Below are 21,650 nucleotides of genomic sequence, written 5' to 3'. Positions count from 1 at the left end.
TATATTCATGATAAATTTGAAACAGGATCCCAAAGTCTAGTTCGGCTGTCAGCAACACACAGCTGAAAAAGTGATCACATGACCCTGGTACACTGCAGCTGTCATAAATATGAATCAGTTGATAACTGTCTGAATTTCACGATCACATGACCACGGGGACTGCAACAGTCATAAGAAAAGAAGTTATGCCACTTTTTATAACTTCGAACGGTCACTAGACAAATGGTTAGTAAGTCAACGACTACTGTACAGAGATGCAGTTCTATCCTTAGTTCTAGACATATTATAAAGGTTAAGGTTCACTTTGAGAACATTCTTCTTAGTATCATTAAGTGTTGCAAATGAAGAAGGTAAATTACATGATTGATTGTATTTTCTCTTCATAAAAATAATATAGAAAAGGCCCCAGCATATATTTAAAAAGAGCCACATTGGTTGTGGAGGATTTTATTTTACAACTTTTATACACAGTTACAGACCATTAGAATTTTCTCCTCCAACCCTTATACATTTCAGCCTGGCAAATGTCCCAAATATTTCATCAAACCTGGGAAGTCAATAGTGCCAAGGGAAGACAAATTTATTATTCAGCTAGCTGATCATGATTGCAGTTTCTACTGATTGGTTTGACACCTAAGGTATATTCCAGGATGAGCAGACTTGGGCTATTGGCTTGACACCATCAGCTGCTGTTGTTGGCTTCCCACTTCCCAGTGATTTAAAACAACGGCCATGTGTTGTACTTCATACTACTGAATCAATATCTATGTTCTGATTGTTTTACAGACTGAGAGCTGAAAACTAACCCTGCCAGTAGGAAGTTATCACATACAATTTAAGTGAATACTTGTAAGTTTAAGAATACTAAGTTTTCAAATTGAATTTTCCAAGGAAATACAGCTGCCTCACACAATATCATTCACATAGAATGCAAGGTATATTATCCTCAACAGAAAGGAAGAGTAAACACTTATTTCAGCTTGGATTTTGCACAGATGGCAGTGGCAATTTGTTGTGTTATGAACCTTTTCATGAAATAGACTTAAATCTTTTTTACATATTTCAAAGAGAAAAAAAATCCCAATTCATCATTGCTTTGTAGGAAATAACAGTTAAAAGACATGAAAGTGAAATAAAAATCAAAATGGCATCTTACTGTCACAGGGATAGTTGCTTAAAGCTACATACAATATATATTCAACCTTATAACAATTTTTAAAAATTTAATAAAAGGTTTTTGCAATTTTTAAAAGTAAGATAAATGGGAATGCAAGATACTGGATTCTTCTAATTCTTGCCTCATACGATTTGCTTTCCTGCTCTAAACAAACAGCAGACTAAGAGACAAAAGGAAAAATGGAGCAAAGATGGCAAACAATAGGCCTCATAGCAAAGTCTCTAACTGCATAATGTCTCTGTAGCAGTGGTGGGTTGCCCCTGGTTCGGACCGGTTCACAAGAACCAGTAGTAAAACCAGCGGGAGGCTCTGCCCACTGACCCGGACGTCATTATAGGTGATCTGTGCATGTGCCGAAGAACGCACAGGCTCATTGGAAACCGGTAGTAAAGGTAAGTAGAACCCACCCCTGCTCTAGGTGTTCATCAACTCATGTAGTAGGAAGGTTGAGAATGGAGAGGAATGTATTATGGAAACTATATTATTCACTAAAAAAAGCCAAAAACAAATATTTCCCAGGTTACAATTGCCAGGCACCCAACTTCATCTTTGGCTATAACACAAACTTAAATTAGGCTAATACTGATTCCATTGCCACAATATATGCCATCTGTAAAAGACAATCTGATCTCAAAATATAATGAGTTTTTGCACTCTCCATAGCTACAGAATTGGAGCCTACGAAGAGTATCTTAACATAAGCCCTAGAGCTATATTTTGACAGTGACTTTAAAGGAGCATTTTGGGCCTTGCACAACAAAACTAGCAGCTGTGTTATTTATTAAATTCATTTTTCCAGGCTTCCAAAATATGCCACTGCTTTACAGATTCCATTCATTAAAATTAACACACCTTTTTAAGTAGCATCCTGAAAAAGAACTGGCTACTTTAATGAGTATCAGGTGATTCTGTGCAAACAAGGACCAAACCCCTTCTTTCAAAAATGTTCTGAAGCATATGTAGCCTTAGTAAGCACCACTTTCAACAGAAAGAATATGGAAGTTTTATGTTCAATTCCCAAGATCTGCAAATTATCTCATTATCCACTCTACCATTTAATGTTGAGAGTGGATATGTGAAACAAGGCAACCCTCAGAATTACATATGTATTGTAGCAATACTTGTTATGGAGGTTTGACAGTTTCATCTCTTAGAGTACCTCCTGTTTTTTCCCTTGGGGGAAGATGGAAGAAGTACCAGATGATAGCAGCATTAACAAACCATATATTCCCAAGAGATTACACATTCACCATGCCATGCTTGTATCTGCAAAGCAAGAGATACAGCTACTGAAGCTCCTCCCTAAATGTTGTATCATTTCAAAGAATGAGTAGAGATTAAGAAGAGGGTTATATAAGTTAGGTACGGAAGACCACATAGGAGAAAATGTGCTTTATAGTTTCTTGAATACAATTGGATCAAACTGGTTAAATATATAATATGCCATCTCCTTTAAATATAAACAGCATAATATATATTTTTCACTTAAAACTATTTTGCGTTCCTCCAGTAGTGTCATTTCTTCTAATTGCCTGTGCCCAATAGTTTATAGACAAAACCTTCAGGAAGTATCCATACATTTGCCAGCTAGCCAATAATTTGAAGCTCAAGCACTAATGATATGCAGTATTAAGAATTGAAGAGGGCAAAGGTGCTTCAAATTCAAAATCTCTGACCATCAATAACAAGTATAGCATATTTGCTCTCTTCAGTTTTGCATATAGTCACCCCTTATCTACTCTTTGTTATAATTTTAAGGCACAACATTTTTGAAGTGTCATAGCACTTATTCAAGAATTTTTATTTCAAGTGTCCTCATCTGTGCCTTAGTGATATTTCCTAATTTCTCAAACAATTAACACATGGACAAATAATTTCAAAAGAAGTGAATATGAAATTTCTCTTCTTACATTCCTCTGCATCAATTACCAATCTGCTACCAGTTTTTCAAACGAGTGTATTGAGGATCTTGTATGTGCTTGTGTAGTGAAGGACTCCAAAGCAGCAAGTCCTAGACAATATGCACTCAGTTTTCAAAATATGGGGTCATCATCTCTCTGAGTGTCACATAAATTAAAGCAGCATGCTATTTTTTTTAAAAAAAACCCTCCTCTAGACAGTATACAGTCAATGTACAGAATTCACAAATATATATCCTGCTACGAATAGTTTTCTTGAAGTTTTTCTGTCAAGAACTTTCAGAATAAAAAGGGGGGAAATAGTCACCAATCAATAGGAACAAACCTTATTATATTTTGGGGGTTCTTAAAATTGTTAGTGACAATTCTACACTTTTGAAATAGGAGGTAAGAATTTTCACTGCAGCAAAGTATTAAGTATTACAGGAAATAGAGCATATGTTGGGACTCCAGCAGCGGATACATCAACAAGAACATTATGGCAAATTGAGCAGATCTTCAAAGTTGCTTCTTCCTTCAATTCCTTGAGTGTAGTGGAACTAGACCAGTAGCACCAAGAAATCTAAAGCCCCCCACTCCTATTTAATAACAGTAAAAATGCAGAGGCAGACTTGCAAAATAACCAGGGCAAGATGTGCATAGGTCACTCAGAAGACAAATTATCATGGCAAGTAGTTCTAACACTAACTCATACTTAAGGCAGCGATTACATTTGCAGCAGAAGTTCTGGTTCTGAAAGTGAACAGTACAGAGTATAGCCTAACTCATCTACTTCTTCAGTAGTAAGCTCTGAAAACAAGTTCACCTTGGGATTTAAAGCACTCGGAAGAATTCCTTCTTCCAAATAGCCAATCAGTTTTCTCAATGCCTGAAGAAAACGGTCAGCTATTGCATCTTGTGACCAATCAGTTTCTTCTTGAGTCAGGTGTAATATTACATTGGTAAGCTGGCTGGCAGAAAGACGACGCAGAACTGGGTTCAGTTTACATATGGCCTTGAGGATCTTAAGGCACAAAGAACGGCAACCAGAGTCATCTTGGTCCAAGGCCCGCAGGCGAGCTGTTTCTGCTGGCCGAAGGCTGAGTCGCCATAGATTATCATATTGGGCCAGTCGATGTGGCTTGGTTACCAATACAGAATCACCTAGTGTCACAGATGGTAAAAAGTCTATCAGAAGGTGCCGATCCCGTTCATACTGCACCTCCAAAGTTAGAGATTCTAAGGGTGCGACTGGACGAATCACATAATCTAAGAGGGATCCAATTGCTGGCCAATTGATAGAGCCAGCCACTACTTTCTCAAAGGTACCACAAACAGACTTAGGTGAGAGATAACCTCCCACTACACAGCGGTCCCAATAACTGCTACCACGAGGAAAATACTCTGGGTTTTCCCGACGTACTAGGCAGAAGCCAGGGATGTTCATAATGGTTTCTTCACCCGGAATGCATGACCATAAATTCTGTTCTAGCAGAAGAGGAACAATAAGTTGAATGTGATCAGCTGTCACAACCTAGCAGCAGAGAGAAATAAAAGAGAGCATTAAACATCGGAGGACTGGTCCTATCAATTAGCTTACTTGCCTCCCTCCAAATGTTTGCATTTGAATTCTCATAATTAAAGAGTATAATCCAACTAATGTGGCCACCAAGTTGGGAAAAGCTAGGCCAGAAGGAAGGCTGGGAATACTAAGAACACTTCAGTTGCAATATCAGTGATGTTCAATACAGTATCCTCTTTAGCTATACTAAAGTCATAGAGGCAGCTACAGCAAACTTACAAAATAAATAGGTATTATTTTGAATGACAATAGAAAAGTAGCACATATGGACACCATATGCTAGTCTAAAAATAATATGCTATACTGTAGTTAAACAATTTGAAAATATATTTTGCTGAACAGATGTAGAAAAGACACAGAATACAAAAATGTGGATATTGGCCCCAAAAGGGGCTCTTTTTCTTACACAAGATCAGGTTAGACACACACAAAAATCAAGAGATAACCCTAAGAATATGATAGTGGGATAAATTATCTCTACCAACATTATTCTTGCTGAAGAACATTTAAAACTTTTCATCCATTCAATTTACCTGTAAGTCATCACAGAGGCTACCACTCAGATACATCTCGCGCAGAGGCATGTCTGGCAACTTGGTACGGAGGAAACTGCGTAATTCAGCACAGATATCCACAGCAGCTTGCTTGGCTTTGATTTGTTCTTCTACAGAGATAGCCACCTTTCTCCGATAATAAGCAAACAGTTTTTCTTGCAAGGACATCCGAAGGCGGGATTTTTTCAATTCCACCTGGCTTCTTTTAGCAGGTGATTTATGCTTCATAGATTTGATGGAATCTGTTCGAGTAATACAACAGAGAAAAACTCAAAAAGAGCCAAATATTTCACTGCAAACTGCTTGTGTAAATTGCCTGCACTGAAATTATTCTGTTCTGAACATGTATTTTTTAACAAAACAAAATAGCCTTAGCATAAGGTTTAAGGGAGAAAGTATAAATCCATGGGACAATCCAGAAGCAGACATCTTTTGTTATTAAAAAAAAAATTAAATGAGACAAACTACAAAGCCATGCTAATACATTAAATATAGCATAAAGTCAGTTCAATGTGCATATTCTTTCTTTAGACTATTTCTCACCTATTTCAAAATCTGAAGCATCTGTGGGCAGAGTCTGCAGAGAACGGCTAAGATTTGTCTTCATGTCTTGGTTCAGTAATCGTGATGATGACCCAAGCCAGCTTGGTTCCTCCCAGCTTCTCTTTCCTGACTGGCTTAAATGGGTGGGGCTGGCTGGAGCACTGATTGCTCTGTCATACATCTGCAGAGAGTGAAAGTAGAATATTGATTATATGACCTAATAAGACTTAATTTCTCTATTCCCTACTGAATTTTTTCCAACCTCAATAAATCTTGATATTCCTTTACCAACTATATTATTTCTTTTAAACTTGTATTTTGTATTTTAAATGTTATGTCATATAGTATGTCTTATTTTAATTGTGATGCTTCTGACAGAAATAAACATTTCTTACCCGTTTGACAGCCAAGGTAGCAATCCCCAGCATAGCAGCACCTCCCACTCCCAGTACAAGTCGAGCATTGGACAACACAAAATCAATAGCCGTGCCAATCCCATTGTCATCCTTCTTTCCTTTGCGCTCTCCAGCGCCTGCCATTGCTCCTACATAGGAAAAAAACCCAAACAGCATACTGTTCAAAATGTTAGATTGCCATTCAGTGCTTATTTGGTTTTAATTCCATGGACTTTTACTAAGATTATATATTTGAAGCTAAATTTATTTTAAATATATCACCTTAAAACATGTTTTGTAATTCCAATTGTAAAAACCATAATCACAATGCTATTTAATACAATATAAATCAGTAACTAAAACCAAACTCTAATACTAAAAATTTCACTTTCCATAAAATTAAAATGCAAACTCTATATAGAAAAATATAGAAAAGGCCAAATTGGGGGCGTGGTACAAATCCATATATAAGGTTATAGTCCAAGAATGGTCTCCAATTAAAACTGAATTCTATATCAGGTTTGCTTTTTAAATATGAAATTATTCTAAACATTAAAGCAACTTCCTCAATTTAATTAGTCATTCTTCCAAAGAAGCAATCTAAGAAGGAAGCATATAAGATCATTGCAGTCATTAATATATTCAAAGGTTGTTCACTATAAACAACCAGTTTTAACCTGGGACCTTCCCAAAATGTTCAGCCAAAACAACCACCTTTGGAAAATACCAGGCTGGGTAAGGTTGACTTGAAGTGAGATTTGTTCAAGACCAAGCACTAAAACTCACATTAGTTAATATCTGACATGTGAATAAGACCCTCTTTCACATTAATAAATTTAAGAGCTATTATGAATAGAATTCCCCAGTAGCAAAGACTAATTTTAAAAAAAGGATTTCATGGTGAAAGGGAATTTCTGAAAAAGGAGTGGCTAAAACATAATTGCAAACACTGTCAAGAAGGAAAAAATGTAGATGCAGAAGTTATACTTGCACAAAAAAGTTTGTGAAGATCTGAGAAAAAAATAATACATTTAGATGAAACACACACACACAGGTAGACTAGAACTGTAGAATTATGAAACGATATTTCAATGGATGCCCCTTGCACAAACTGATTTCCAGAATTTAAGGGGAGTCAAAGTAAGAGTTGCCAGTTCAGAAATAAAATTTGGATATAAATTTCTCCATCCTCTGTAGTGTAAACATTAATTTTATAGTTATTATTAGCATACATAGTACATTCTTCATGCCAATTTCAAGCATGCTAGAATTTTTTTATTACTATAAATAAAAATTAACTTCCAATTACTCAGATTAGTACTCAGTATTCTAATTACTCAGGCTAGCTTTTTATCTGAATAATGAATAATTAAAATAGCAAACTACATTCTCTCTATATATTTTACCTGAGGCTTAATGCATCTGCAAAAAGAAAGGAGAAATGCTCCCAGGGATATATGTAGGATACTTTGGGAGATTTGTTTTTTACAGATTTGCAGCAAACTTCTGATATTGAAGTCCAGTTCAAATTACTAAATAAATAAAGGGAAATAAAAGCAAAGAAATATATGACAAGAAAAAATTTTTTTTCTAAATAAGGCCTCCAAGTTGGCTGTGCAAAAAAGCCTGGCCCTTTTTAAGATGTCGCTCTTTATCTTCTGGGGACGTAAGGTGCTGGTTCTTGCGAAATTCTTTCCGGATCGAGCTGAGATAGAAATCACGATCAGTGTAGCGCAAGCCACGTCCCTGACGCAACAGGGCACGATAAAGATTTAGCACAGCTTCACGGCTCCACGTTGCCATGGAGGACGAGTTGAAGAACAGTGAACTAAAGACACACAAAACAGAGAAAATGAAGTAATCTCTTTTTTTTAAAGAATTTATACTTAAGTTATTTCATTAATTCTAAAAGAATGAATAAAATAAATCTAGTCATCAAAATAAATCCAGTAATTCATAGCTCTAGTGCTATTACTAGCACAGTAGTAACTAATAAAGAAAATATGTGGTCATTACAAAATATTACCTTCATGTACACAAATGGGAGATTAATTTTATACATGACCAACAGTACAATCTGCAATGCTTTCATTTCAAACCCACAAGGATCTTTCGTTCACCAGTTTAGCTTTTACCTATTTAATAGGTAAACACTTGACCTATTTAGCTTTTACCTAGTTAATAGGAAACACTTCAAGCTGTGAAGTCAAGTGTTTCAAGTCTTTATATGCGTCCCAATTCCTTCCTCAGATATCACAACTTCTCAAGCTTGTGGTGTGTTGCATTTGACTGCTCAACATTTTGGAATCTGGGCAGAATCCTATTTTGTTTCATTGACTTGCTCCCCAAAGTTTTTTTTTTATTTTTTTACACCTGTGTTATGCGTAGTAATTTAGCAATCATAGAGGAAGGGCCATCCTCAATTAGAGAAGTATCTAGGCTCCACTTAAACCTCCCCACAACGGTAAGGAAATAAGATGCCTCTTTGTAAAAATATACGGACATGTTTCCCACAAAGTCGGTTATGAACTCCTCAAGCGAGACCCCGAACACGAGCAATATGACAAAGCATCCTGTGGTAGAAATCTCCTTCCATAGGAGGAGGAGGAGGAGCAGGGAGGGCGCTCAAGAAAAAGAGGGGCAGGTGCCTCATAAAGAAGCTGAAAGGCCATCAGGGGAATCTAGAAAGAGAGCAAACATCCCCTCCTTCACCAATACCCTCTTCACTACTCCGAACTGGGTCTCACGCACGGGGAAAACCTAAGGAGGGCCGCGGAGGGGCGAGTGGAAGGATTTCGGAGGCGCTGCGACTCACCCGTGAGAGGGCGGGAAATCCGTCAAATCGGCGGCGACAATAAAAGAAACGGACTCGACTTTCGATCCCTCCGAGCGAATCCGCCGCGCTTCAGAGCTCTCAACCCCGCCTCTTCCCGTAACCGGCAGAGTTCCCAGGGTCAAGTAACAATATGGCCACTTTGCTTCCGGGGCATGGGTCTTTTTACCATAGAAATCTTGCCTTCCGAAGGGAAGGAACGGTTCCGCAAAAAAGTCTCCGCGGCTACTCCGTCTATGTGCGAGAAGCGGGAGGCGGTGTGTGGGTGGTGTGCAATTGGGACGGGAGGGAGGTGGGGGCAATGCCTCAGACCTCTGGAAGAATGTCCGTTTCAGATGACCGGGTCAAGGAGGCAAAAACCCGGGCGAAGGGTTGCGTTTTTCTGTCTTTGCTGCAGTCTAGCGCAGGGGCCTCCAACCTTGGCAACTTTAAAAAGACTTGTGGATTTCAACTCCCAGAGTTCCTCAGCCAGCAAAGCTGGCTGAGGAATTCTGGGAGTTGAAGTCCACAAGTCTTAAAGTTGCCAAGCTTGGAGGCCCCTGGTCTAGCGGTCGTCCGGATAGTTCGAAATTTCACTCAACTTCTCCCTCGAGAGGCGTAAAAAGTACAACCGCCCGTATTCCCAGCTGCCCGACCAGGGTTTTCTACCTTACAAAGTTGACTTTGCATCGCCTTCTTGGAATTCCCATTTTTGAACGCCCCAAACCCAGACATTACTCAAATAATAACAAGGATTTCCCTCTTCGATGCCATGGCTTGGGGTCGTCTGGAGTTTTCCAAGTCAAATGGACTTTCCCAGGTTTACTGTTGGTTCGTCCGGTTTAATGTTTGTTGTCACACAGGACAAAAAAACATAGATCTGATGGACTTAAGCTGCAGAGGAATAAAAACAAGGTGAACATTACGATGAATTTCTTAGGAATGTTTCTATTGATTTGTAATTGGAGCCAATTATCTGCTTTAGTAGGTTCAGTATATAAAAAAATATTGTAGGTCTGGATTTATTTTATTGGGTAAAAAGTGGATTCAGTGGTCTACATTAGCAGTTCTCAAATATTTTGGTCTCTGCAGCTAAAGTCCATCAGGTCACCTTTACATTCTTAAAAACATTTGAGGACTCCAGACAGCTTTTGCTTCTGTGGGATATATCTGTTGATATTTTATTTAATAATTTAAAACAGACATTTTAGAACATTTATTAGTCTTCACTGACCCCATGAAAGGGTCTCGGGGACCCCCAGAACCACTGGCCTATGGGATTCTTTTCTAATTCTTGACAATTGCATTTTAGCTATGTAAGCTCAGCCTCTGCAAACTGAGAAACATTGGAATTGGCCAAAAGTTTCTTTTTCTTCACAATTTAAGCAGTAATCAAATAGATTCTGAATCCAACTTGTCTGGGAGTAACTCAGTAAAATCTAAAATTTTTTACTACCGGTTCTGTGGGCGTGGCTTGGTGGGTGTGGCAGGGGAAGGATGCTGCAAAATCTCCATTCCTTCCCCATTCCTGGGGGAAGGATATTGCAATTTCTCCATTCCCACCCCACTCTGGAGCCAGCCAGATATTTGCCAGTTCTCCGAACTACTCAAAATTTCTGCTGCCAGTTCTCCAAACTGCTCAAAATTTCTCTTACGGTTCTCCAGAACCTGTCAGAACCTGCTGGATTTCACCCCTGGAGTAACTCCTTTGAATTCACTGCCTATAGGACTGAATTGTCAGCCATGTACCTAATACCTGCAATCTGACATAACTATACTCACACTATGAAGTGTAAATGTTACCAGGAAATTCGTTAGGGCGTTCAGTATTAGTAATACCGGTACATATTCAACCTTTGAGAAAACTAGTCAGCACAAAAAGTCAACAAGGAAGTCTTATTTCTTTTTATAATAATCATCAATAAGTTGAATGTTGGGAGAGCATACGCATAGGAATTAGAAGAAAGAATGTTTATAGATCAAAAATTTGTATTGGAATGAAACTCAAGTTTGCTTTGTAGAGAGTCAGTAGGAGGATTTCTGAGGTACACATGAAGCACTTTTTTTTTGCTGGTGGTAGATTAGGGAGCTTGCTTGAATCAAATCAACAGCGCCACCTTTTGGCTGATTTGTGGACAAAACATTTTCAGAACAAATTAAGAGAACATAAACATGCAGTGGAAAGAGGCATGTACTCCACTTGCTTTTTGGTGCAGAAACTGACAAAATATTAAGGATATCTTACAACATTGGGAATATAGGATTTTATAGAACTAGACCTTCCCTGGTACTAAGAAGGAAAGATTTTCCCATTTAGTTTTACTCCTTGTGGAAATGACAAAGACTTTAATTGAGCATACTTTAATTCTATTCTCATTAGGACTAAAATGCAGCAAAAGTAGGATATATAGTTTTTTCTTTCCTAAATTAAGAATGTGAACTTCTTTCTGAAAATGTCCATCATGTGAATTTTATTTAAATAGAGTGCAACACATTCCTTCCCAAGATGTCTCTGCATAAGGGGTGCTGGACATTAAACAGACACAGAAGGCACCAGAGTGAGAAATGATGCCAAGGCCTAAAGAATTGCTTACTTTTACTAGAGAACATACCTATGGAAAATTTTGAACAGCTTCCAAATCTATAAATATGAAAACCTTCTGTGGGGCAGAATTTTTGTAAAGACCATCCAAAATGTCAGAAAAGAGAGTATAAGCTTCATAGACCACCAGAATTTTGTTCGTGTTATCCTCAAAAGGGGAAGGGAAATAGGGAACAAACTTAGCAAACTTTAACCAGAGTTTGCGGCCAGGTGTTCTAAAGTTCAAAGACAGTTTCAAAACTCTAAAATGAATTCATTAGTAAAAGAGACAAAGAATAAGACAGAGTCTTATAAATGTATGCTGGGTTAAAAGTACTCAAAAATATGGAAGATGAATACTCGTGCTATTTTAGGTAATCTTAAAGCAGGAATAGGCACTTTCCCATTGAGTGACATGCCAGAGGTCTTACTGAAAGAAATAGTTTGGACTAGAACAAAATTGCATGTTATTTAATTTGTGTAAATTTATCTAAAACTATTAAATACAGTTAATATTAACCTTTGTGCATTTGATAATTTACAAGCATCAATTTTGTTGCAATTTTTGGAGGGTCTCCGTCACTGGTGGGATTCAAATAATTTAATTATCGGTTCTCTGCCTTAATGACTGGCTGGGTAGGCGTGGCTGGGTGGTCATGTGACTGGGTGGGTGTGGCCAACTTGATGTCACTCATCACACCCAGCCTTGATTCCCAGCCACTGGCCTCAAAGGCAGAGGTGGGATTCAGCCAGTTCGGACCAATTCAGGCTAATCCCACCACTGGCTGGCCCTGCCGCTGCCCATTTTTTGGCCCATTTTGAAGTCCACAAGTCTTAAAGTTGCCAAGGTTGGATACCCCTGAGCTAGATGATAGATGAGTGTTTTTCAAATTTGGCAACTTTTAAGATGTGTAGACTTCAAGTTCCAGAATGCTGTCCCGGCAATTCTGGAAGTCCACACATTTTAGGATTGCAAGTTTGAAAAACCCTGTCAAAAATGGACAAATTAAGATCCTTTTTAGGGATCTGTGCTTTGGTCTCCTTTTAAAAAAATATATTACAGATTATCCTGAGCAGCATATCTATGAAGGAAAACGCTAATAGAAACATGCTTTATGCATAAAAATATAGAAAGGCATCTAAGGATCACTAATCTCCCCACCTTCATGGACCATAATTTATGAGAAGTTTGCAATGATCTCAACAAATGTTTTCCTCAGCTCTGCTTATGCAATATCTATGCTCTGTCATTGAGCTGTGATCATTCTGGTCCTAAAAATAGACACAAAGTTCTCCCAATCATAAAACTATCCTCCTCTGTCTTTAATTATATTCTGGAATAGTCAGATAATGAGGAAAAGCTGAGCAGGAGAGATACATGGACAGACATTATTATTGATCTGATTTATCCTAGAACTGTTATCACTGGAAAAAAGGGATTTTTACACTGATACTTAAGATTCCTTCCCTACCCCACCTCATTACTGATGTACTGATATGAGGGAAAGGTCCAAGTGGGTGGAAGGATTTTTGATCCTCTTTCAAGCTTATTTTCTCAGAATTGGTTCTAAAACTGGACGTAGAGTTTATTAGTACAGAAATTGTAATTGGAACAGAAGGAAGCAGGGGACTTTAGGAAGACAACATTCTGGCAATTTAAGTTTTTGATGAAATTTTCTTGTTTTCCTTATTTTCATATCTTGGCTTTAAATCAACCCAAAGACATTACATTTGTTCAACATAATCTATATATGGGGTATGAGAAAAAATGATATATTTTTTTCCCAAAGTTTTGCTATAGTCCAGGTGTTACTGTCCTTATAGTGCAATTTTATACTATTTTGTATGGTTGTGTAATAATCCAAATTCAGAAGGGGGAATATGCTTTAGGGTGAAGGCTCACTTTGTGTTTGCCAGCAAATGTTTAAAAGATTTGTGCAGCAGGGCAGGAAAAAGCACAATGGATGTGAGGTATTGAGAGGTCTGAAGTGTATGCCCACACATGCTATGAATTCCTCTTCCCCTTTCAAATCCAGATTGTTGTACAGCTTCAAGAGAGGTAATTGAAGATTTGAAATCTTCATTTTTCAGCTGTTTTTTGGACCTTTTTCAGTCCATTTTTGGGGCATTTTCAGCCAGCATTTAGGCCGTTTTGGATGTTTGGTAGTAGTAAATAAATAGGGAAATTGTACCTTGTTGAGGCCTTTGACTCAATTTCCCTCTCTATTTATTTACTACTACCGAACATCCAAAACGGCTAAAAATGGCAGAAAAACAGCCTGAAAAAGGTCCAAAAAATGGCCTGAAAAACGGGTGGGGGCACGGCCAGCCAGTGATGGGATTAGCCGGTTCACCGAACTGGGCAGAGTTTTAACAACTAGTTCGCCTGAACCGGTCCGAATTGGCTGAATCCCACCTCTGGTCAATACTCTTTGTGGACTTCATAAAGTTGTGGAGAACCGTGTAGTAAAAGTATTGCATCATTATCAATACTAAATTGAATTGCCAAGTTCTTTCTGGACTGTTTCAGCAAGATTTTTCTCAGCTTACCTAAATACTTTGTGTCTTTTGGTATTTCAGACTTATAATTACTTTTTGCTTTGGTGAAAGCTTGACTTTTAAGAAAGTTACTGTAGGAGGTTCCCAAGCTGTATGTGTAATGATATATGTAATGGCTTGGTTTGCACAATGCCCTGAGCTTCATAAAATAGGTTCATATAAGACATTGAGACACAAACTAGCCAACCACATTGTATCCTAATCTGTTGTATGAACTCAAACGCTCTTGGAATTTTATAGGCTAACACAATATTAGCCTATAATATTGTACCAATTAACTTGGTACAATAAACCAAGTTAAATGCTTCAATGTTTCAAAGCACTAGGGGAACAAAGGTGATTCTGGGTTTTTTTTTTACACATGCATAAAACCAGTTATTTAAGTTCTAAATTGTATATTTAGCAAGAACATGCTTTTTCCGTGCCACAAGTTCCTATGAGTCAGTTCACAATTTGATATGGTAGTTTTTATATCATTCATTAATTGGGATTGGTCTATCTGTTCTAGGGCATGCAATTCAGCTTTGAAAGTCTGGGCATGAAAAGATCAGAGATGGATTATATTTACATTTGGGTTTACAAGATGATTCAATGGGCTAGAGCCAACATAAAGTTTTGATTGACCTGGTCTTTAATATTTTAAGATAAATAAAACGTAACTTACTTTGGTTTGGGTGTACCAAAATCTTTTCTGTACTGGTATGATGACGGGGCAAAATTGTTATTTCCTTTCCTCTCTCTTTCTTTTTCAGCTCATGATAAATGTTCCCTGGGACACTTATTTTTTTCTGCATACTTCGTCTACTGTCTAAGAAATGAATCTGCAGTTGGTAAAATATCATGCTTACTACCTCCTGTTCAGGGGTGGGATTCAGCTGGTTCAGACCAACTGGATGCTAATTTTACATCTGGTTCGCCGAACTGGTAGTTGCAAGGACTGGATGGTCCCGCCCACTCCTCCCCTCAGGAGTCTCCACACAACCAATTTTGGATGCCAGGTAAGTGCAGGGCCTGCACAGAGGCTCTGTGAAGGTGAAAAACAGGCCTCCTGGAAGTGCCGGAAGTCCGGAAACAAACCCCCCCGGAGGACTTCCGGAGCCCAGGGGAGGCTGTTTTTGCCCTCTTGGAGGCTCGAGGAAAGCCTCCGGAGCCTGGGGAGGGCAAAAAACGGGCCTCCAGAAGTCTGGAAATGGGTCCGTTTCCAGCCTCTGGAGGGCTTCCGGAGCCCAGGGGAGGCTATTGTTGCCCTCCTGGAGGCTCGAGGAAAACCTCCAGAGCCTGAGGTAGGCCACGCCCACAATGGCCACAGCCACCCAGCAACCAGGCACAGAACCGGTTGCTAAAATTTTTGAATTCCACCCCTGCTCCTGTTCTTTTCAGTATATAAAACATAGATTGTGAAGAGGAAGTGTTGTTGGTATTGGAGTTACTTAGAGCAGAGTTCAGACTTGTTCAGAAAAAGAGGAAAGGAAACTGCATAGCTTATTGTTAAACCAATTTAGTTCCCCACTTTTTATGTAATCTGGAAATAGGACAAAGGGGATGGTCAGTTATATGACAACCCCCCACACATCACCAGGTTTCAGAAGGGCCTTAAAAAGACAGTGACAATGATTCAGTATTGATGGGCAAAGAAGGGTAATTTACTAGAATTGTGGAAAAACTTAGATTTTAGTTACGTTGTTTATTTTTATTTGTTTATTCAATTTACTCTCACCGCAATCAAACGACAGTGGATTAAAATCAATTTACTTTAAGACATTCATAGTTCTATATATTAAATCAGAGTAAGAAATAAAAAAAATGGTTATTAAAATGATCATATAATGTCACAAACCAAAGCAAGACATATAACCAATAATTACATTCATAATTCAAAACCTCTTTTAAAAAGTATCAACCTCAGGAGTCTTTTTTTTACAAAAATAATTATCATAATGTTAATATTTCTCCCTTCATACACTCTTTTTTCATCTGCTATCTAATAAACTAGCAAGTATAGAAGAGGGTCTTTAAAAAGATGCTGGAGTGTGATGAAGTCTGTATGTTAAAAAAATATTTGTGCAGATATATTTCAGACTTTTTTCCAACAGCAAGGTTCCTAGAGTCACTGGGATTGATGTCCATTCCACTTAGTTATTCATAAGAAATTCAGTCTAGTAAAAGGATTTCTATCTTGTTTTTTACCTCTGTAAACACACATTCTTTGTGCTAAAGAAGGGTCTGCACTAGCTACTTACTGGACTGAATGTTGTTTTCCTCTAATGCTGCTTTTGTTTGGATAGTGCAAATCTACAAGATCCAGGCCACAGTCAAATAGATGTTAAGAATCTTCTAGAAAAGCCCCCCAAGCATAAGAAGCAATTTAGTCCCAGTTTTTTTCCCATAGTAATGAGACTGTGGTCTTGAACTCCACCCAAATCTTGGGGCTATGATTAAGTGCACCTTTGCTGCCAGCTGTATATTGTTCATTCTTTTCCTCCTGCCACAGAAATAGTGTCATCTTCCTTCTAGTGTCTAGTCCCTGACTAAGGCATTCCAGACTAAGTCTCTTGAAGGAGCTAAAATACAAAACCCTGGTCAAACCCACACTACAAAAATTACATTCAGAAACCATTATTTCCTTAGCTTGCTTAATTTATTCTGGCTCTGGCAGAGCTTGTTGCAATTTTATAGGACATATCAAATTTTTCAACTTTCAATTTTCAAACATTAGGGGTACTCAAAGGTTTTGACATACCTTGGAATTTGTAAATATATTTTGGTTATTTTAATATAATTTCGATGTGCTTGATAAATAACTACATAAATATAACTTTTTAACATTTAGTTTATTTCATTTCACAGGTTCAACTATCTTTCTCTTTTTGTTAAACGTTATTTTGTCTGAGAGTGTTAATACTGCTGGCCTCGTTTCCTGTGAGAGTGATAACTGATCTGTAATGGATTCTAAAAAAAGAACAAGACTGGGAACATTCATTCATATGAGCAACCTAATTGGGGTTGGCAGAGACTTGTTGCTGTCTGAATTCCCAACATTGCGAGACATTTTAAGATATGGCCGACTGTTAAAAGAACAAAGTAGTGATAATGCTAGAAACTATCCAGCAACCAGTCTAGCAAGAGACATATATCCAAAAGTGCTTGAAAAGTGGGAATGAGCGAACAGTTCTTTTGTTACTCCTATTGTAAATTCATGAGTGACAATCTTGAAAAAGATCCAAGAGAGCTGGGATCAAAAACATATCTCTTGGTAGAGGAAAGCTAGATGTCAAAGAGATTTTCACTGTGTAACTTGACAAACTGTTTGACTTCCACAACTGCAAGTGTCAAATTGTTCTGTGTGCCAAATTCGGCTGCCCTGCTGGCTGCAAAAAAGAAGCTCACATTAACTGTACCTGCCCTGAGAAGACAAAGATACCATTAAAGGAAATTGCTTTCGTTAAAGGTCAGAGAGACAAGAATGGTTCTTTTGGATCACACCAGATTGATTTGCCAGATGTGCCCGAGCAGAAACAACTAGTCAAAAGGCAAAAGTGATAAGACAATGAGAGACAAGGGCTCGCTAAATGTAAGCAGAGAAGTATTCCAGACATTTCAATACTGACAAATGAAATAATTATTTCTTACGATGAAAATGGAGGACAAACAATAGATGATGAGGATGAAGAGGAATGTGATGGAAGTTATGAAGATGCTTTAGACCAAACACACGTGCCGTCTACTTCAAAAGAAAAGACAAAATGCAATAGATTAGAAATAACAAAAGTCACTATGCAGAGTAGAGCATAAGATACAGTGTTGGTCTATATGCCACAACCGCCTTCATAGATGCTGGTTTGATTACCAAAGAAGACAAGAGACTTGTAGTTGACAACAATAAAGTCAAGAGAGCCCAGGAAAAAATTCTGAAGTCCCTAGATCAAGAATTTGATAGACTCTGTAAGAAGGGCAAAATAGAATGCATCTTCTTTGACGGACATATGGTTGCAACTAAAGCAGGGGTGAAATCCAACAGGTTCTGACAGGTTCTGGAGAACCGGTAGTGGAAATTTTGAGTAGTTTGGAGAACCGGCAAATACCACCTCTGGCTGGCTCCAGAGGGGGGTGGGAATGGAGATTTTGCAATATCTTTCTCCCAGAAGTGGGGAAGGAATGGAGATTTTGCAGTATCCTTCCCCTGCCATGCCCACCAAGCCATGCCCACCAAGCCACACCAAGCCCACCTAGCCATGCCCACAGAACCGGTAGTAAAAAAAATTGGATTTCACCACTGAACTAAAGTTATGCTGAAAGCAAACAATTCAGAGCAGCAATTCCCCAGTACCATCAAAGAATATTATTCTGTGTGCAGTGAGCCAGGTGGAAGATATCTTTATCATTTCACTCCAGAAAATGGCTCAGAAACAGGAAAACCTGTTAAAGTGATTGCAGATAATCTGGTGTATTTCATGAAGAAGAAATTCATTGGAGGCCATTGGAGGAGATTCTACAAATGTTAATACTGGTTGTGAAAGTGGTGCCATACACTGGATAGAGGTCAAGCTTGACCAGACGTTGATCTGGTTGGTGTGTACACTCTACACGAATGAGTTACCCCAGAACACTTAATCACAAAATTGTATGGGAAGACCTTGTCTAACAACAATTGGGCATGTAAAATTGGCAACATGCTAGACACTGCAACAGGACTTGACATTGATCCTTCATTCACCAGGGTTTCAAATGGTGAGCCTCTCATTTCACTGAGCAACAGTGTTGTAAAGGCTTTCTCTACTGATCAAACGTATGGATATAGGATCACGCAGGCAATAAGAACAGGAGAACTTCCCACAAAACTGGCTGTTCTGGAAATTGGCCCCATAAGCCATTCATGCATTGATAACTGCAAATAAGCTTTGTTAAATATAGGTTTCAAAACATGGCTTTGGAATACATCGTTGGTGTGTACTACCCTTGTTGGTTCAACATCAAAGTAAAATATTACTGGATTGAAGTCCCGTGTCATGTGTTATTCCAGCTGCAATAAGTCAGACTGCAAAAGAAGGCTGTAGTACATACTGTTTTGCCAACCATTCAGTATGGTATGCTTTCAGTGAAATGATAATCCAGACACTCTTGTGTTCAGATGAAATTCAAGAGAGGAGAGCTGGTGTGCAAAAGATCATTGAGTTGAGCAGTGCGGATGATGACGCACTGGGAGATTTTTCTGTATGTGCAAGAAAAAAGCCTTTAATCAATGCCAGAGCATCCACTCTGGTGGAGCTGATTGACTGGTCTGAAGGTTTATATGAGCCACCTTTGATGTGCAAACTGACTACAGCAGAAATAAAGAAGTTCATTGATGAACCAATGTAAGTACCACAGTGGCCCTACCATACCCAATCAACAGAGAGATGTGTAAAACAGATCACAGAGGCAGGAAGCAGAGTATATACATGAGAAATGTGAAGGTTATATCAAAGGCCAAGAAGTAAGTCAGTGACTGATATCAAAGAACGATTCAAAACAAAACTTTATGAAACTCAGATAATTACTTTCTGATGTTAATTTATCATTGAATGGATTATTTTTTGCTTAGCTAGATAAGATTCATGCAGAAATAAAACTTTATTTTTTGTAGCACAAGGTGTAATTTTGAGAAGATAAAGTTAACAGTATTTGCATTATAAGAGACTTTTATGGGTTATATGATCAGGTGTGGATTTACCATACCAACCTAAATATTGTACAATTGCAAAAATAACAGCAGGATTGAATTCTTCGTGTAAAAACACATATTTTTAGAATCCCTCACTGAAAAAAATTGCAAAAATTAATTTTCACCGCATTAAATGACACACCCTAAAAGCACACTACCATATCAGGTCCTTCAGATCGGATTCTAAACTGCACTGTTGTAATGGGGGCAAGTCTGCTTCTATTCCATTCAGTTGAGATATTCCGAGAATATTCTGGACGCATCTGCATTACAAGGAAAAAGATTTATTTCATATGTTGGTTCTGCTTAATCCTTCATTGTGTTGTGTTCTTTGTGCCTTGATGAATGGGCCATGAATGCAATACACTTTCAGCAAATATATATTGCATTGAGGTTTTCTGTAACTAAGAGCAAGAATAAATAAACGGTAAGCCAAACAAACTTCAGCGTTACATGTGAGGTATATACCATTATCTAAATATTTCTGAACCTGACAGGTACAAACTCATCAGGAGAGCAAATTCAGATGGGGTGGGGTACAACCACAGTTTGGCCCTGAATTAATGAGTCATAATTTCAGATACTTTCTCCTTCCCACTACAGTAAACTCTTATGTTTTCGCCACAAATAGTAGCTTCTTCAAAAAGTCGTGCAGACCATATTTTTCTCTTTAAAATCTTACATCATCTTCTGGTAAGTAAAACACAATTCACTGGCTGGTCAAAAGTATCATCAATTTCCTTACAGAACTAGGAGAGGATATGACAGAAATGAAAGAGATATTTAAAATTGTGATTATACAGTATATGCCCATTGAAAATGTAGCACACCCATTCCAGTCTTATATTGTACCAGCTTATTCAGAAGGTCAGGTTGCATAGGATTGCAGCTGTGTTTGAATTTCTATTCACCCTCTTGAAGCCAGCTGGAATTGTATAAGGATCACTTGTGACTGACACATTCTGGTTTCATTTTCAAAAGCAAAATGTGTGTAGGGAAAAATACTCTAGTAAAATTAGCAGCCAGAAAATCACTTCTGTCAAGAAATACGTATAGCTGGAGCTATACAGTTGAATTCTAAATGTATAAATAGTTTTCAGTTCTTGAAAGAAAATTGGTAGGTGAGGCAAATTTTTCAAATACAATTTTTCTACCCTTTTTGCTGAGTGGAGAGACATGGAAACTCCATAAACTTTACTGGCACAAACCTTTAACCTCTTTAGATTTCTATATTTAGTTTCACAGAACATAATATTCCAGACAGTGTTTCACTCCTATTAAGCAAAGCATTTGGGTAGAAGCTTGAATAATCCTATTGCTGGGTCTCAAATCTTTAAGCATTACCAATGCACAAGATCATTTTCAGTTTGCACTTTATTGACTACTCAGGTAAGTCCTAAGATAGCTCTGAACATCCCACAGACCTCTTGATATATAAAATTTACCTACTTATTTTAATTTGTCTAGATTATTTTCAGTAAGTTAATAAATATGGGCTAGTTTCTTTTTAATTATTTGAAACTAAAAATGAGGGAGTATGCCTCTGTCTCACTAGTTTTCTATTTATACATGATATTGGAAACTTGTGACCATAGTAATGATATTTCCAAATCTAAGGCCTTATATGAAAAGTTGAGGCATTTCTTATAAATATAAGCTGATGTTCTTCCTGTACAGTGCACAGTATTCCTCGCAGAAAGTTTATTCATTTTAAGCCTAACTCAAATAATATGACTGGGCAACCTACAACAAGAATAAGCATTAACAAAAAAGAAATAACCATACATCATCAAAAAATGAAGTCCAAGCTCACCAAGGAGTGATGTGTTTACCCAAAAATAAAAACTG

The 21,650-nt window shown here is 37.9% G+C and overlaps 2 protein-coding genes and 1 long non-coding RNA gene across 3 annotated transcripts; 1 reads left to right on the top strand and 2 right to left on the bottom strand.

Annotated features, from left to right (window-relative positions):
- Positions 1-431: 431 nt before the first annotated feature.
- On the bottom strand, positions 432-7,977 carry MIEF1 (mitochondrial elongation factor 1). Its single transcript, XM_034403579.3, has 5 exons — positions 7,556-7,977; positions 6,150-6,298; positions 5,755-5,935; positions 5,191-5,453; positions 432-4,609 (listed from the first exon to the last, which is right to left on the bottom strand). The coding sequence occupies exons 2-5, from the start codon at positions 6,291-6,293 to the stop codon at positions 3,803-3,805; spliced, it is 1,395 nt and encodes a 464-aa protein (XP_034259470.2). The 5' UTR covers positions 6,294-6,298; positions 7,556-7,977; the 3' UTR covers positions 432-3,802.
- Positions 7,740-7,952, bottom strand: MIURF (mitochondrial elongation factor 1 upstream open reading frame). Its single transcript, XM_060694570.2, has one exon. The coding sequence runs from the start codon at positions 7,950-7,952 to the stop codon at positions 7,740-7,742; it is 213 nt and encodes a 70-aa protein (XP_060550553.1).
- A 1,548-nt stretch (positions 7,978-9,525) lies between the features above and the next one.
- LOC132712583 (uncharacterized) lies at positions 9,526-21,578 on the top strand. The gene is made up of 3 exons (XR_009623218.2): positions 9,526-9,876; positions 14,854-15,099; positions 16,949-21,578. It is a non-coding gene; the product is annotated as an uncharacterized LOC132712583 (long non-coding RNA).
- The last annotated feature ends 72 nt before the right edge of the window (positions 21,579-21,650 follow it).

This window comes from Pantherophis guttatus, chromosome 7, assembly GCF_059756535.1.
Source record: "Pantherophis guttatus breed Tessera chromosome 7, ASM5975653v1, whole genome shotgun sequence".
In the NCBI taxonomy this organism is placed as follows: Eukaryota; Metazoa; Chordata; class Lepidosauria; order Squamata; family Colubridae; genus Pantherophis; species Pantherophis guttatus.
The sequence above is the reverse complement of the archived record's forward strand: the minus strand, read 5'-3'. Positions and strand labels throughout refer to the sequence as shown.

Excerpts from the sequence above, each read along its gene's own strand:
- MIURF (XM_060694570.2), bottom strand. The coding sequence starts at position 7,952 with ATGGCAACGTGGAGCCGTGAAGCTGTGCTAAATCTTTATCGTGCCCTG.
- MIEF1 (XM_034403579.3), bottom strand. The coding sequence starts at position 6,293 with ATGGCAGGCGCTGGAGAGCGCAAAGGAAAGAAGGATGACAATGGGATT. Across the intron at positions 5,936-6,149 it reads CTACCTTGGCTGTCAAACGG|ATGTATGACAGAGCAATCAG; the intron begins GTAAGAAATGTT and ends CACTCTCTGCAG. Across the intron at positions 4,610-5,190 it reads GCCTCTGTGATGACTTACAG|GTTGTGACAGCTGATCACAT; the intron begins GTAAATTGAATG and ends CTCTGCTGCTAG.